Here is a 15067-nt window from a genome sequence, read left to right as displayed (position 1 = left end):
ATTTTCAGGAATCTAACGGCACCCTTCAGCCCCCCCAGGAACTAGAGACCTTCCTTCCATCAGATGGGTCCAAGCACAAGGTAGTCTCGGGAGGAAAGTAAGTACCTACAACCTTCATATAAATAAAACTCTAAAGTACAAATAAAATATTTCATTCTAATGACATATAATACTAAATTTATAGGAACTTGTGTTAACATTGCACAGCACTTTTGTAACATTGCACAGCACTTGACATAGACCTGAATGGCGAGTGTTAAATTTCTTATCAATAGCTAAAAGTTTCAATTTTCGAGAAAAATTTCTTTCTTGTTATGGATATTAATTTAAGACACCCTAAAACTCATAAAACGTTATACACAATATCTATCTCACAATAAGGTATTTATAAAAATAAAGAACAATAGAATAAAAACCTTATTTCACACTTACAGGACAAAAATGCTCTAAAAATGGGTATAAATGGGTAGTTAACCAAAACAAAATTTTCACATGGTTCCCGGTTTGCACCCGACCAGCAAGCTAGCAGGGGTGATGGTATTTCACACGCTACCCGGTTTGCACCCGGCCAGCAACATGGCAGGGGTGTTAGTATTTCACACGGTACCCGGTTTACACCCGGCCTCTGGAAATTCTCTGGACACCCCATAAGAACCTTTGGCGGCTTTGTCCGGCACGTGTGAAATAAGGATAAGGCTTCATTTATATTCGCTTATATTCGCTTCTTCTTCGCTTTAATACAATTATCCTGTAAAATTATGAATAGAACAGTTCTGAGCAGAAGACACCTGTTTCAGATACAAATTGGCGCAAAACTCTGAATTCGGTAATGACTTTGGTGAAAGAAATGTATAATTAAACTACAAATTTTCTTATTTTACCTGTTTCAGATACAAAGTGGCACAAGACGCTGAATCCGGAAATGACTTTGACCCCTTTGCTGAAAGGAATGTCGCACATCCAACAACGTAAGTATTCATGATAATTTCTTATATTTTAATATTAAAATGCGGTAAAAATCCTAATATGAAATATTGCGCAAGAAATATATTTACATGTTGTATAATTATTTTATACTTATAATATCAGGTAAGTCATGGCTTATGAAATATGTATGTAGCGCAGGGAATGTTATTTATTTCATTTTCAGCTAAATATTCTCGCACCGCTCACAATGCTGACTAGAGCTTACAGAGCAATATTCATTTTTAAAAAACATTTTTGCTGGCAATTAAATCTGGAGATATGTATTTAATATTTGTGTTCAGAATTTACATATTAACACTGATAAATCGGACATCTGAAAAATTAAAACTTTGAATATTATTTTAACTATTAAAACTAACTGTAACAATAAAAAAAATATACTGGTGTATAAGTTAGGAGGTCATTATTGATTTAAAAAAAATAAAAAAGGGACTAGAGTTCCTTATTGAAACAGTACCTTCCAGGCACCGACTTGCCAAGGACCCAATACGCTGATAATATCTAACACTTTACTGGAGCCAGGTCCTATTCAATTCTAGCCATCACAATTTTGGATAAACATACACAATGTTGAATCAGTCTGAATGTTGTTACATATTTCACATTACAATGGAATGGTACGAGCGGGTCTAAATATGATTTTATGCCTCGTAACAATGGAATGCATTTTGAAATGAAATACTAAAATTATTTTTGCTGTTGCACCCCAACTTCACTCAAAATCATCAGGCACATTATTTGTCAATATCAGTCAGACAAATATGATTTTATGCCTCATAACAATGGAATGGATTTTGAAATGAAAATTATTTTTGCTGTTGCACCCCAACTTCACTCAAAATCATCAGGCACATTATTTGTCAATATCAGTCAGACTCACAACCTTAAACGTTATTTACACAATACTTAAAGCACATAAATACATTTTCATACTTATTCAATAAAATAAGTAGTATCGTAAAACTTTTTTCATTATAAAACATTAAAACTTTTTTCATTTTAAAATATTAAAACTTTAAAAACCTTATTGCACTATAAAACATTGAAAAAAATTTGTTGCAACAGAACTTTAAAAATATGGCATTTGCAGTTTTGCATAATATTTATGCATGCAATAATGAACATTCACAAGTCAATTATTGCTTAGACCTTCTGGAAAGCATTACATGTAAATTAAGTAAAATGCCCAGGCTCAACAACCGACTCTAAATATATTTATATATGTGCTGTTGCTAAAATATATTTATGGATATCCTTTGTAAAAATATATGTATAGATGTGTTATTGCTAAAATAATGTACTGAAATGAATTAATTGAATAATTTAATGAATTGCAGGTAAAGAAATTGCGAGTGCGATCTTTTTGTTTTATATAAAGCTTTTTAGGTTGTCAAAAACATGACCATGAGTAGTTACAAAATCATTATTTTACATGGTGGGTAAAGAAAGATGGAAGTCTTGATTGATATATTTTGTGGTTGCAGGGATTGCGACACTCTGACCCACTTGCTGAAGGCATCACTGGGCACAGGTATCCTGGCCATGCCCGTTGCGTTTAAAAGTGCTGGTCTTGTCATGGGCATATTCTTCACCCTTCTTGTGGCCCTCATCTGCACGCACTGCTCTTATGTTTTAGTAAGTTAACCAAAAGTGTATTGTATTTGTTGTAATGTTACGCTTATAACCCTGAAGGTGCGATTAGTCAATTTTTATCTCTAAGTTTTTAAATGTAAACTAATAAAACTCTACGTTGGATAACACATTTACATTAGAAAATATGGTTAGCGATTATGTCTTAAATGGTCTCTGACAGGTCGTAACACCGATCCAAAGGAGTTCTGCATTATACATTATTGTAAGCATATTTTATAGTTCTGAATGTTCATTATTGTAGGCATATTTTACAAACGCCTGAGAAGCACAGGACCATTATATTTTATAGCGACTTGTGAAATTACTATGGAAATGGAAAATCAGAATGGAGAATTAGAATGGAAAAGAAAAATTAATGTCATGTTTTTTGCAGATAAAATTATTATGCATCAATAAATCTTTGCTTTACTATGTAATTTGATCAATGTGAAAGTGTACATTTATGTTTCAATGTACACTCACACATAAATTTTATACATGTTTTAATTGCGAAGTATTTTAAAAATCATACCATTTATCAAATGCGTCTTGCAAATATTATATGTTAAGATGTTGGCCATTGAATATTGTACAAACATAAGAACAGCGACTTTTATGAAGTTTGTTCAGTTAGATGTTAATTAATGTAATTTTTCAGGTGAAATGCGCTCATGTTTTATACAAGAAGACCAGAGTGACAAGCATGAGTTTTTCTGAAGTATCAGAAGCAGCCTTCACGCATGGCCCGAAGTGGGGAAGGAGATATGCCTACTCATCTAAGTGAGAACACTTTTACACAATAACAGATTCCTCCAGTCTATTTGCTCTATGTACAGTGCCATCACTATAAAAATGATTTTATTTGAAATTATGTAATTTTCCAATCAACTTCAACCAAATATTTCTATAAAAAGAATCAACAACCTTACATTTTTGAACACTTTAAAGTTATAAACCAACCCTGAAACAATATCACACTCTGAAATTATTATTTTAAAGTGTGAGTTTCAACACTACCAATTATTATAATAAACTTGAAAAGTATTTTTAAAAAGTTAATACAGGAGCCGCCATATTCAAAAAATGTTCTTTTATTTTTGTTATTTGTTCGTTGGCTAGAGAAGGAGTTAGCGCAACACGGCATAACACCCCAAAAACAAATAGCAAAAATACTTTTGGCCGTGAAAATCTTAAATGTTCTTTTACTTCGGTATTGTAAGTCCAATATTAAACACTTGCATGAAATCCCGACCAATGATGAATTGTTTTGTATTCCTGATGACCATAAAAGGGAAATAAAGCACGGTTTGGTCATTAAATTCAATTGTTACCTCAATGACCCCTTCCACCTTGATCATGTACTCATCAACAGCAGCTACGTAGACTGAATTGGCAGGCAAGCGAAGAGGACATTGCCAGAAGAAGGAATGGTATATATCAGCTGGCATTATAGAGATGTTGGACCCTGAATCCACCATTGCGCACCAATGTTGTTCATTTATTTTTAGCAAGAACATCACAGCCATGGATGGGTCGTCTATTTCTATATAGTCTTTAACAATAACCGTGGTATCGGTTTGTGGGCAAACATTTACTGATGGCACCACATCTGCCCACATTTGATTTAGATTTCCCGACACATTTCCAAGATTTGATGTATCTAAAAACTGAAGATTGTGATCATTCTTTAAAATGTCCATTAATTCATTCATTTGAATAAAGTCATCATTCTGTGATAAAGCCTTTGTATCCGCCATTTGATTCATTTCTTCTTTCTGTGAGGTCTTCTCATCATTATTGTCTTCATTCTTAAAAGTAGCATTTGAATGATCATTGCTATTATGCAATTCTTTTTCAAAGTGCTGGTCCATTACATTAATCAACTCTTGTAATGTATAGTCTTTAATGGAATATGGTTTGCATATGTTTTGTAGAAGAATTGCGGTTTCATCCTTTAACAAAGATAGAAATATAAGCTTTTGCATTGCTGGCCATGCACCATCTTGCACAAGGAAGAATTCCTCCAAACGTGTTCTCCAAGTTCTCCAGGATATTTCCATATGACTGAATGGTAAAATACTGGCTTTATCCATTTTGAGAGAAATACGAATATTAAGCCCAACAATTTGCCAACCAAAGTTAACCGTCCTCTTGGATGAAAAACTTGCTAGTTATAACCGCCAAAATTTGCAACGCATTCGGTAGACATAACCTGTATGTTTGATACGTGGCTGTTTCCAGACCTTCTTTGTTTCCAAAGAAAACTTTTTCCAATACAGCCTTAGATGGCAATATACAAATTATCGGCCTTTGCAGTCTTTGAATCTCTTTCCAATTGATTATTTAGCACAGAGCAGACAAATCACATGTGTGTACTATTACAATTTTCAAATATGCTTGGTAGTCTTTCAGGCTAGTCTTTCATCAGATATTTGGTAAGCATCAAAAGTTCATGGCATGTAGACTCTGACAGATAGTGGATGGTGTGTCAAAACTTGTTTTAGGATCATACCTTGAGAATTCAGCAGAATCGTCCACACAATGTAAAATGGATTTAATTCACTTGCAAACACGTGTTCCAGTAATAAAAATCGCTTTCCTGTGCTTTTCTAACCAGATTCCAGAATTTTCTGTAAAATAATGTTGCCCTGTCCAATGTATTTTTTTCGTTTTTGCAGTACTAAAAAAGTGTAGTAAAAAAATACGCAAGTAGGTACTAAATCGGGCTATATCATTTATAATATTTTCTTATGTGTATTCGCTACTATTTTCGGGAACAATATTGCTTTAAACTTAAATATTATATTCTATCAGCCCTGCAATAAGTTTGGGGCTCTTTTTAAAAACCAAAAACAAATAAAGAATGTTTCCATACTATGAGTTCCGGGGTTCTTTCAGGCAGGGGGCCTCTGGACTTGGGGGCCATTGGGCCCGTGTCCCGCGAACACTTCGGGTAAACACGAAACTGTGGTCACCAAAAGTTCCGGGGTTCCTTCAGACTAGGGGCCCTTGAAGGAACACTGCGGGTTAAGATGAAACTACGGTCACCAAATGTTTCAGGGTTCCTTCAGGCCGGGGGGGGGCTGGGCGCGTGCCCCGCGAACACTTGGGGTAAAGACGAAACTGTGGTCACAAAAAATACGTATTTTGTAGTTAGATGCGATTTTTTAGCATGGGTCGCGTAAGGGAAGTCCCCAATTCAGGATTGTAATTTTTGAACTTCAGTACGGGTCAATAGACAATTTGAATACATTGTTATAATTATTTTTACTAGGAGAACTGTCAAAATACATATGTTCTCATTACATTTGATTCCAGATGAATTCGCTGTTTTTATAAGTATTTCAAAATAAAATATTATTATTCTTGAAAGTAGATGAAAAACTCTTTTAGAGTTTAGTATTCAAAATTTTAATGCAAACAAAGATTGTGTTAAAATTTGCCTTCCGGTGGTTTTTATCGTATAAACTGTAATTACTACTTTACACGAATCCAAAAAACATATTTAATTAGATAAAGGTTATTGTCACTACTTTTTTTTCGTTTTATAAAAAAATGCAAACCTTTACACATTTTTCATAAGCTAAAAATTTCATAGAACTATTTAAAAAAATTCAGGAGCCTTTATGGTAAATGTTTGGATGCAAAATGCGCGGTATCCTTTCTTTCAAACGCTATTTCAATCACATTTCTCACCACATAAGGCAAAATGAGTAATACTTTTTACTAGCCTGTGACATACTGGTATATCATAAACATGTCCCAGCTTTTACAGTTGTTTGTTGTCTATGTATCTATCTAAAATCTTATCTCTAAATGGGGGGTTAATATTATTATTTAATTTAAAATGGAATTCAACAAATTAAACCAGGTAACAGGAAAAGTTATGTTTTTTTTAAATTTTAAATGGGGCTATTTAAAAGAAATCATATTATTCGAAGGAAACATAATTACAGAATATTTGCTTAGGTACCATTGTTTTCTTATTTAAATGCCCAATAAAAAGCTTACGAAAAATGTATTTTTTGTTGGTAAAACATGACGATTTTTTTGATTTTGGCATCAGCATGGTTCATTTATTTATTCGTGGTTCATTTATGGGCATCAAGATACAAACAATGCATAATGAATGCATGTACCGATGTTCCTAGCCAAATTGTCATTATTTATAATTAGCCAATCAAATTACTAATTAATTGTAAATTTCTATCTATTACAGGATTTTAATTCTTATATGCCTGTTTATCACATATTTTGGAACCTGCAGCGTATATACTGTCATCATTGCGAAAAACATTCAAAAGGTATTTAATATTATTTTGCATTATTACTCTAACCTAACTTAGTCAAATGTTTCAAAATCTGCAATAGCTAAAAAGTAAATATTCAGAGGCGGGCCTCATCTACGCACAACTTATTTAAAATGCAACATTACATCAGCTTTTACAAGCATTTTCGGTCCACGGAGAAGTAAAATAATGCATTTTTATTGATGTTTATTATGTTCACCTAGGGGCCATTTTCTTATGATTTGACATATATGACTAGTGGGTTCCAACTAAACTGAGAACCTATTTTTAAAATATAAAAAAAAACACTTATTTAAACTCATTCAAAACTTAGTTTGTGTTTATTAAAAAATAAACTAGCCAAAGAACCTACTTTAGTGTGTTTTTTTTTTTTTTAATAATGTGTGTATATTGGACGAAGCGTACCTCTGGGTATTGAAAATACCGACTACCTATTTCATATATTTCCAAAATACTTATTGAAAGCAAACAAGTATTTGATTTCAGCAATAAAATGATTTGAATTACCATGATTAAGAAATCATTCTAGAGTGGGGTTGAAATACCAAGCAAACCATGTTGAGAAATCTTTATTTCTATTGTAGGTTATCGAGGTTTACACCACCCAAACCATCGACCAAAGGCTGATGATCGCTGCACTTCTCATTCCCTTAATTCTGCTCTCATGGATTCCCAACCTGAAGTACCTGGCTCCAGTATCGATGGTGGCCAATGTGTTCATGGGTCTCGGTCTTGGAATAACATTCTACTACCTTATCAGAGATATGCCGTCCTCACTCGATGCCTTCCCCTACGTTGCCGATGTAGCCACTTGGCCGGACTTCTTCTCAATAACCATATTTGCCATGGAAGCCATTGGCGTTGTTATGCCACTGGAAAATAGTATGGAAACACCGCAACATTTTGTTGGAATATGCGGTGTCTTGAACAAAGGAATGGGTGGCGTTACTCTAGTTTACATTCTGCTTGGATTCCTCGGGTACATCACATATTCAGATACTCTGGAAGGCGCCATCACTCTCAGTTTACCTCAGGGTGAAATGTAACTATGCTTTTATATAAACACTTTTTCGCGAAGACTGAAACGAAAATGGGTATTTGTGCAGTCAATTCCCACTGAAATGTAGTACTTACTCATTATGCTCCTATAACTTTATATGGGAAGATTCGTCTAGTGTTCTTTTGCATTCAATCGGGAAAAATAATTCAATAGTTATATTATTGTACCCACTTCATAATATTTTACAATCAGGTTAACACATTTAGTGCTAACCTGATTACATATTTAATTACACAATAAATACACAGTTTAATTAGCTCAGTAATTATGTATTGTAATATAATCAATATAGGTCATAAGTTGCCTGCATGCACTATGTTACCAATTTAAAAGCTGTCTAATAGTTATTTCCCTTTTGCAGCCCAGCACAAGTAGTTATGATCTTCATTGCCATTGCGGTGTTCTGCACCTTTGGACTGCAGTTCTTTGTCTGCCTGGAGATCGGATGGGACGGTGTCAAGGACAAGTTCACCACTCGCCCTATCTTGGTGAACTACGTCATGAGGACAGTTCTTGTAACAGCCGCAGTTCTGCTCGCAATAGCTGTTCCTACGATCTCTCCCTTCATCGGACTTATCGGTGCATTCTGCTTCTCTATCTTAGGGCTTATAATCCCAGCCATCATTGAAATTGTTACCTACTGGGATGTCGGTTTTGGTAAATGGAACTGGGTTGTATGGAAAAATATCCTTGTGGGCATATTCGGTCTATTTGCTCTGGTTTTCGGTTCAAAAAATGCATTTTCACAAATTTTGGAAATATATCAACCAACTAATTAGAAAACTGAAAACTCTTAAAGGCCCTTCATTCAAGATAAAACTGCTATATTTTTTACCTGCATAAAATGCATTAGCGAGCAAAACATAATACAATAATTACTGTTTTCCTTTTGTGCATTTTCACAAACATCGTAGGTTTATACATTTTACAATGTACATAATATTTTATGTACTATTATATAATGTAAATGTAATGATATAATATGTAAAACACTTATTAAAATCTTTTTTTATGGCACCCCTTTACAAATTATATAGTGTTAATACGTATATATCAATACTGGAAACTGTAAATGGCTAAAGCACCATACTGTTATATGCTTTAGCCATTTATCCTTTCCTGCTTCGAGACATATTTGCACCTTAATGTGATTAATCTTGAAAATGCATTGCATTGAACACAGATGCATGCAACACGGTTAACTATTTATACTATATAAAGAAAAAAATTATTCATCTTTAAAATCATTATTGCTGTAACACATAAGACTCATTTGGACATAAGTTTAAATATTAAACTTATATATATGTGAAAGAATTCTAAATTCAAGAATTCTAGAGAATGTGTAAAAAGTCAATTTATTATATCAACATATTATCCCAGACATTGAATGTGTAATTTTTAACGCATTCATTTGAAAAACAATTTTAATAATTTGTGTTGTTTTCTTTTATTCTGATTAAGGAAAGGGTTTCTTGATAGCCAGTTAAATTTTATTATTTTTTTAAGTAGTGAAAAAGTTTCCTTTACGGAATCACAATTATTTAGGGGAAATAGAGTATGGTTGTTTATTAAATAACTGCTTGTATTATTAATATACACACTTTATTGTAAACCGCTGTGATATGCTCTGAATGAATTGTTTCCTAACTCGGGAACATACATTTGATAATCCTTTCCTCACATAGTACCTAATCTTTCAATAGTTGTACAGTAATAAATTATTCACTGCCAGCCTATTACATAATTTTACATGTATAAATTTTAATATGCACAGTTGTTATTAGTGCCTGACTTGAATTTTTTTAATATAAAATCATTAAAAAAAATGTAACTGAAAAATAAAAAGGTAGTGCATAAAGTTGAGCTCACAAAATATTATTGTTAATGCCTTATACTTCACAATGAGTAAAAAAAAGAGTAGGAGTAAATCAAAGAAAGACATTGTGATTTCTACAGTATGAATTAGTTGGCAAGGATGCAAGTAATGTGATATGCTCGTTGTACACCGTGCCTTGTATTTAAGAATGAGTTAACTTGCTTCGAAATATATTATTTGTGGTGCCTTTGAAGAGAACATGTGATTTATGATTTGTTTTCACTGTCCCTTGTCTAATCTTTATTTTCTCTTGAAATACATACCAAGATAGATGGATGACAGAATCTTCATACATATTTATATAAACCTAAATGCATTCAAATTATGTTATATGCGAAAAATAATATTATGTATTTCATACCACCTAAATAGCTAATAATTTATGTATTTTTAATTTAAGTTTATAAGGATCTAATTAAGTTCTCTAATTATTTGTATTCCAATTTAGCTTTTTAAAATACATGAAATAAAGTTTATGTTAGCAATATGTGTTTTTATTTTTTGTGAACTCCGTTATGTTATTATTTACAAATCTGTGTGAAAAGAATGCAAGGTAGATGTAAGCGTAATGGTTAAGTTAAAAAAGGGATACTTTGGTGGTTAGGGCATGTAGAGCGGATGAACGAAGAAAGGAATGTAAGGAGAATATATTATTGCTCGAAGAATAAATGACACAATAAAGTGAATCAAACATTTGAGTCGGGTCAGAGAATAACATAAGAGTATCAAGATTGCATTTAGTTCGGATAGAATCTTTCAATCATACATAAAGATAGTAGCTAGTAAAAATATGCATTTAGAAAATGAAGAAGAGTATCTATGTGAATGTGAATGAATCGACCAGTGTGTGCCGAGACAGAGTATTGTGGTGGTCTATCTTTTCTGCCAATCCCTTCCAGGAAATGGCTTAATGGTTAGTTAGTTAAGCTATATTTAAAAAAAAGTCAAATTACAGGTTCAGATGTACAAGCTTATGTATATTTGGGTCCGTTCCAGATTATTTTATATAAATTAAAGCAAGTTTTTGACTGCTTGCACAAATAAGTATTTGTTATGAAGAGGCACTGACAATAAGTAGGTGGGTACTATTTAAATAATGGTTTAAAGTTTAAATCATGATGCAGATGTTTTTTCCATTTTTGATTGCATTCAAAATAAATTGTTTATTTTTACTGCTCATGTCACAAGGGTAATTCAAATATTGTGATAGTAAATGGTAGACAAAAACTGTCAAAATGAGTAGATTGCCGAGTATTTCACTGCCCAGAATAAGCGACAGAAAACCTTCTGTTAATCAAGCCCCGAATGAAAGGTTTGCAACCTATAAATCGTTTTTAATCTTGTTGAATTCCGCTGCACGTTTAGTATGCAAAAAAAATTATAAACAGCACATGGTCTAAATTTAATTACTATAAGAAATAACTATTTATATAGTGGGAGATGGTAAAAGATACATAAAGTTCAATTTTTTCTCAAAGTTAGGTTTGAAGGTTTGGAAATACACACAAATTATTAAAATAACCCAAAATGAACCTACATAGTGCATGTTTACTTGAACCCCCGACCTAAATAATAGTCTCCATTCGATATTTAAGTTGAAATCAGGTGTTGTTTTTTTAAAGAGCCTTTGCATGTAGCGGAATTTAAGAAGCTTACCAAATTATTTTTCGATTAAATAATCGAATTCACTGCATGCAAAGGCTCTTTATAAAAACATATGGAGACCATTATTTAAGTCGAGGGTTTAAATAAACATTCACAAGATAGGTTTTTAGGGTTTAGAAAAAATGGAACTTTAACGCATCTTTTACCATCTCCCACCACGTAATTACTTACCACACATACATCACCAGACATTTACTATAATACACCGATAAAATAGTAATTTTGATGATTTTTTCATCAAGATCAATTTGGGTTCATATTTTGTTTACTAGATTTAAACCATATTAATGTTTTTTTATTATTCGTGTGTTATTCACCATTTAAAAAATACGTTCCCCGGAACATACCCAACACTACAAACACATTATTTTGTAAAAAAACAAGTGAGTTATTATAAATTTAAGTCTGGAGGCACACAGAAAGGTTAAAAGAAAGAATGTTTTAAAATAACAATGAAAATCTGTTTTTATTTTATTTTGTACAGCTCAAGATGTTACCAAAAAATGCCATTTCATATTCCACATAAAAAAATTCTTGAAAAAATGGAGATGAAGATTGATATTGCGGAACCCCTGGTAAATAAAAAAAATACTAAAATTTTTATTACAAGAAGCGTGTCATTCTCCAATTTATGCCTAATTGCCATGCATAGGTATTTGAAGTACATATATTACAATTGAAAACATAAAAAATGCAACTTACTAAACTGATAACTTAATTTTTTTTTTTGTGAAATAATCCTATCATCTTTGTTTATTTTATTGTTTTTATTATAATCATGCGAAAACTGTTACTAACTGTCTTTAATTGTTTTTATAACATTTTGTAATTCCATTTTTATTCTTTATATTTCTTTGTCATTTATAAATTTATTGTATAGGTGCAAATATTGAATCAATGACTAGAATTAATGGAACATTATTGGTCTAATATTGTAAATAATTGCTGTTTATAATAAATATATAAATGACTGTTTGTTTCCTATATAAAATGAAAAATATTACATAGTCTTGTCTAGCAAAATTAATGGCAACCTAACATGGCCTAACGTTTACTTGATCATTGGGTTATTTCTCAGATATTCTCATTATTTACAGTTTCTGCATTGCAAAGAATGTAAGATATTAAATTAATTTGTTTATGTTTTTAGACGGGATTCCATGATTCACAGAATAAACGAATCAGAAGAGATTCCATTTTTGATAAACAATTATCAAGCATTGAGCCATTTGCTTCGAAATACAAAAAACCAAGTAATCATCTAATTTCTTGCTAAATAATATATTTGAAGTTACTGAGATTACTTAAAAAATTTAAATTAGGTCTCATTAAATAGAAAAGTTTCCATTAATTCAATAACATTTTTTGTTCGTTTGTATTCTGAGTATTTGAGTTTTGGAAAAAAAAATTATGCCTGCTCTTCACTTTAGGTGAAACTTCTCAGGTGAACCCGCATGAGAGTGTAATTAATCATAATAGTCTAGGCAAGAAGTCTTGCCCAGACTCATCTCTTCTTTAGAGCACACATTGGGAAAGTTATCATAAAAACATGCCTACCCGAGTGGCAGTCCATGACTTTTCAGTGAGCTAAATAAAAAATATGATATTATTGATGTTGTTTTAGCTCAATATATAATTTTAGTTTATGAATTTTATCAGCATTCTTTCAGGTTGGGGAGCACAGAATCCAACTGAAAAATCTTGAATTGGTATTTGAAAAAAAAGTATATTTTCAGTTACAAACATCATTAATTTCGTATATTTCAATCTTACCACCCTGGGCTCACTGAAAAGTAACAGGGAAAGTAGTAATAGATAAGATATCTTGCCAAGAGTGTAGAGGAGACATTAGGAAAGTTATTATAAAAACATTCCTACCGTTTTGTTCAGCTCATTCTCGTTCAATTACAACAACAATGGATCATGGAGATGGAAGTGACAGGAGAGAAACGGTAGTAGAAAGGAGTGAATCAGTCATGTTAAATGAACTAAGACGGAGGCCGGTAGTCGCGGACCTTAACCGTGAATTGGAGAAGATGAAGAAAGCAAGAAAGTTTACATTTATCTACATGTGTTATGCCGTCCCACAGGAATCCATATATTTCAATCCCTACTGTCTTATGTAAGTTTTCCACAGAAATTCTGCCTAGACAGTGAATTTGTTTTGTGAAATATTTATTGCTATTGGTTGATCTAACCATGACATAGATGAACCATAATATTAAACCCATAATAATTACTAACTTGAAGTAATATAATTTCAAATATAACTATTGTAGAATTGTACTTTTTTTCCATTTACAGAGTAGTTCCTTATCAACAGCTAAATTTAAGAAACTACATGACAATGAGCCCATACGGTGTGACTCACTATACAACTGAGCAAATCTTTACCAAATTGCCACTTTGGGAACATGAATACAATTTTTTTTGCAGTTTGAAAGAGGTAAGAAATGTATCATTTATAGCTCTCGAAACTATTAATAGAATAGTAATAATTTAGCTCTCGACACTCGTATTATAAGTATTTTTAAATTAATAGACTAATATATGGTACGGTCGACAAGAGTGATTAACCAGTGATCAACTTAAGGTGTTTGTTTTTGTGTGTTGTTCTTCATAACTATTGTGCAAAATGGGTGCATATCTATCCGAACCTTTAACTAATAAAACATCAAGCGATGAAACAAAAGACGACATATTTTGTGGCTCCAGTTCTATGCAGGGATGGCGTATTAGTCAAGAGGATGCTAAGAATCACATACATATTTGACTTTAAAAGTTTGAAAGAGGTGAGAAATGTATCGTTTATAGCTCTCGACACTTTTAATAGAATAGAAATAGTCTAGATCTCCACACTTGCATAATTTGTATCTTTAAATGAATAGAGTAGTAATATATGATACTGGGACGGACATGGGTCTTGAAGAGTTCATTTTTCTGATCTTAAGGTGTTTTTTTTTGTTTGGTGTTCTTCATAATTATTGAGCAAAATGGGTGCATATCTATTCGAACCATTAACTTGTGGCGTTGAGAGAACAATCCAGAGTTGTCTCGTTAATAATAAACAGCTCGACCTACTTAGGTAACCTACCTTTCTACGAGTACCTACTTTCGAGTTACTAATGACAGCTCAAATCGTAAACATAACAAACGCGGCCTACTTACGACAATACGTCGCAGTCGGTCTGGCACATTACGACAACTCGCCAGAAGGTTCGAGCCTATCGCCTATGCATAATTGCCCTCGCTGCCGAAAGTTCCTGAAAGACCCAGACTGAGCGAGTGTCTGCGATTTAGTTGCAATTCACCTACCTACTGTCGCCGCCGGCCGTACAGTATAAATAAGCCCGATGCAGCGAGCAGTCAGTCAGTCATCAATCTGCCGTCAGTTGACAAATCTCACGAGTGATTATCCACGCACCTTTGCGCGAAGGATAATACTCCCGGCTTCGCCTGTACACATCATGGACTCTATCGGGACATCATCTTAGCGCCTTGGCCACCGTCCCTGGCCAGCGCTACACGGATTAC

The 15067-nt window shown here is 32.9% G+C and overlaps 2 protein-coding genes across 3 annotated transcripts in view; both read left to right on the top strand.

Annotated features, from left to right (window-relative positions):
* path (solute carrier family 36 member pathetic) overlaps nt 1-10866 on the top strand; it is a 73763-nt gene extending 62897 nt beyond the window's left edge. Inside the window, exons 3-9 of one of the 2 annotated variants that reach the window (XM_089649743.1) lie at nt 9-97; nt 891-968; nt 2472-2622; nt 3278-3399; nt 6839-6923; nt 7514-7971; nt 8351-10866. In XM_089649743.1, coding sequence (XP_089505869.1) covers nt 9-97; nt 891-968; nt 2472-2622; nt 3278-3399; nt 6839-6923; nt 7514-7971; nt 8351-8768 — 1401 coding nt within the window. In that variant the 3' untranslated portion in view covers nt 8769-10866. The remainder of the gene's footprint in view (nt 1-8; nt 98-890; nt 969-2471; nt 2623-3277; nt 3400-6838; nt 6924-7513; nt 7972-8350) is intronic. The other variant, XM_089649742.1, reaches the window with a different exon arrangement.
* Nucleotides 10867-12386: 1520 nt separating this feature from the next.
* Dhc16F (Dynein heavy chain at 16F) overlaps nt 12387-15067 on the top strand; it is a 93922-nt gene continuing 91241 nt past the window's right edge. Inside the window, exons 1-2 of the mRNA XM_089649785.1 lie at nt 12387-13655; nt 13838-13979. Coding sequence (XP_089505911.1) covers nt 13450-13655; nt 13838-13979 — 348 coding nt within the window. The 5' untranslated portion in view covers nt 12387-13449. The remainder of the gene's footprint in view (nt 13656-13837; nt 13980-15067) is intronic.

The sequence above is a fragment of the Hesperophylax consimilis genome, chromosome 31 (genome assembly GCF_061612785.1).
Source record: "Hesperophylax consimilis isolate HC1 chromosome 31, BYU_Hcon_1.0, whole genome shotgun sequence".
Classification (NCBI taxonomy): Eukaryota; Metazoa; Arthropoda; class Insecta; order Trichoptera; family Limnephilidae; genus Hesperophylax; species Hesperophylax consimilis.
This window is presented reverse-complemented; position numbering and strand designations above follow the sequence as displayed.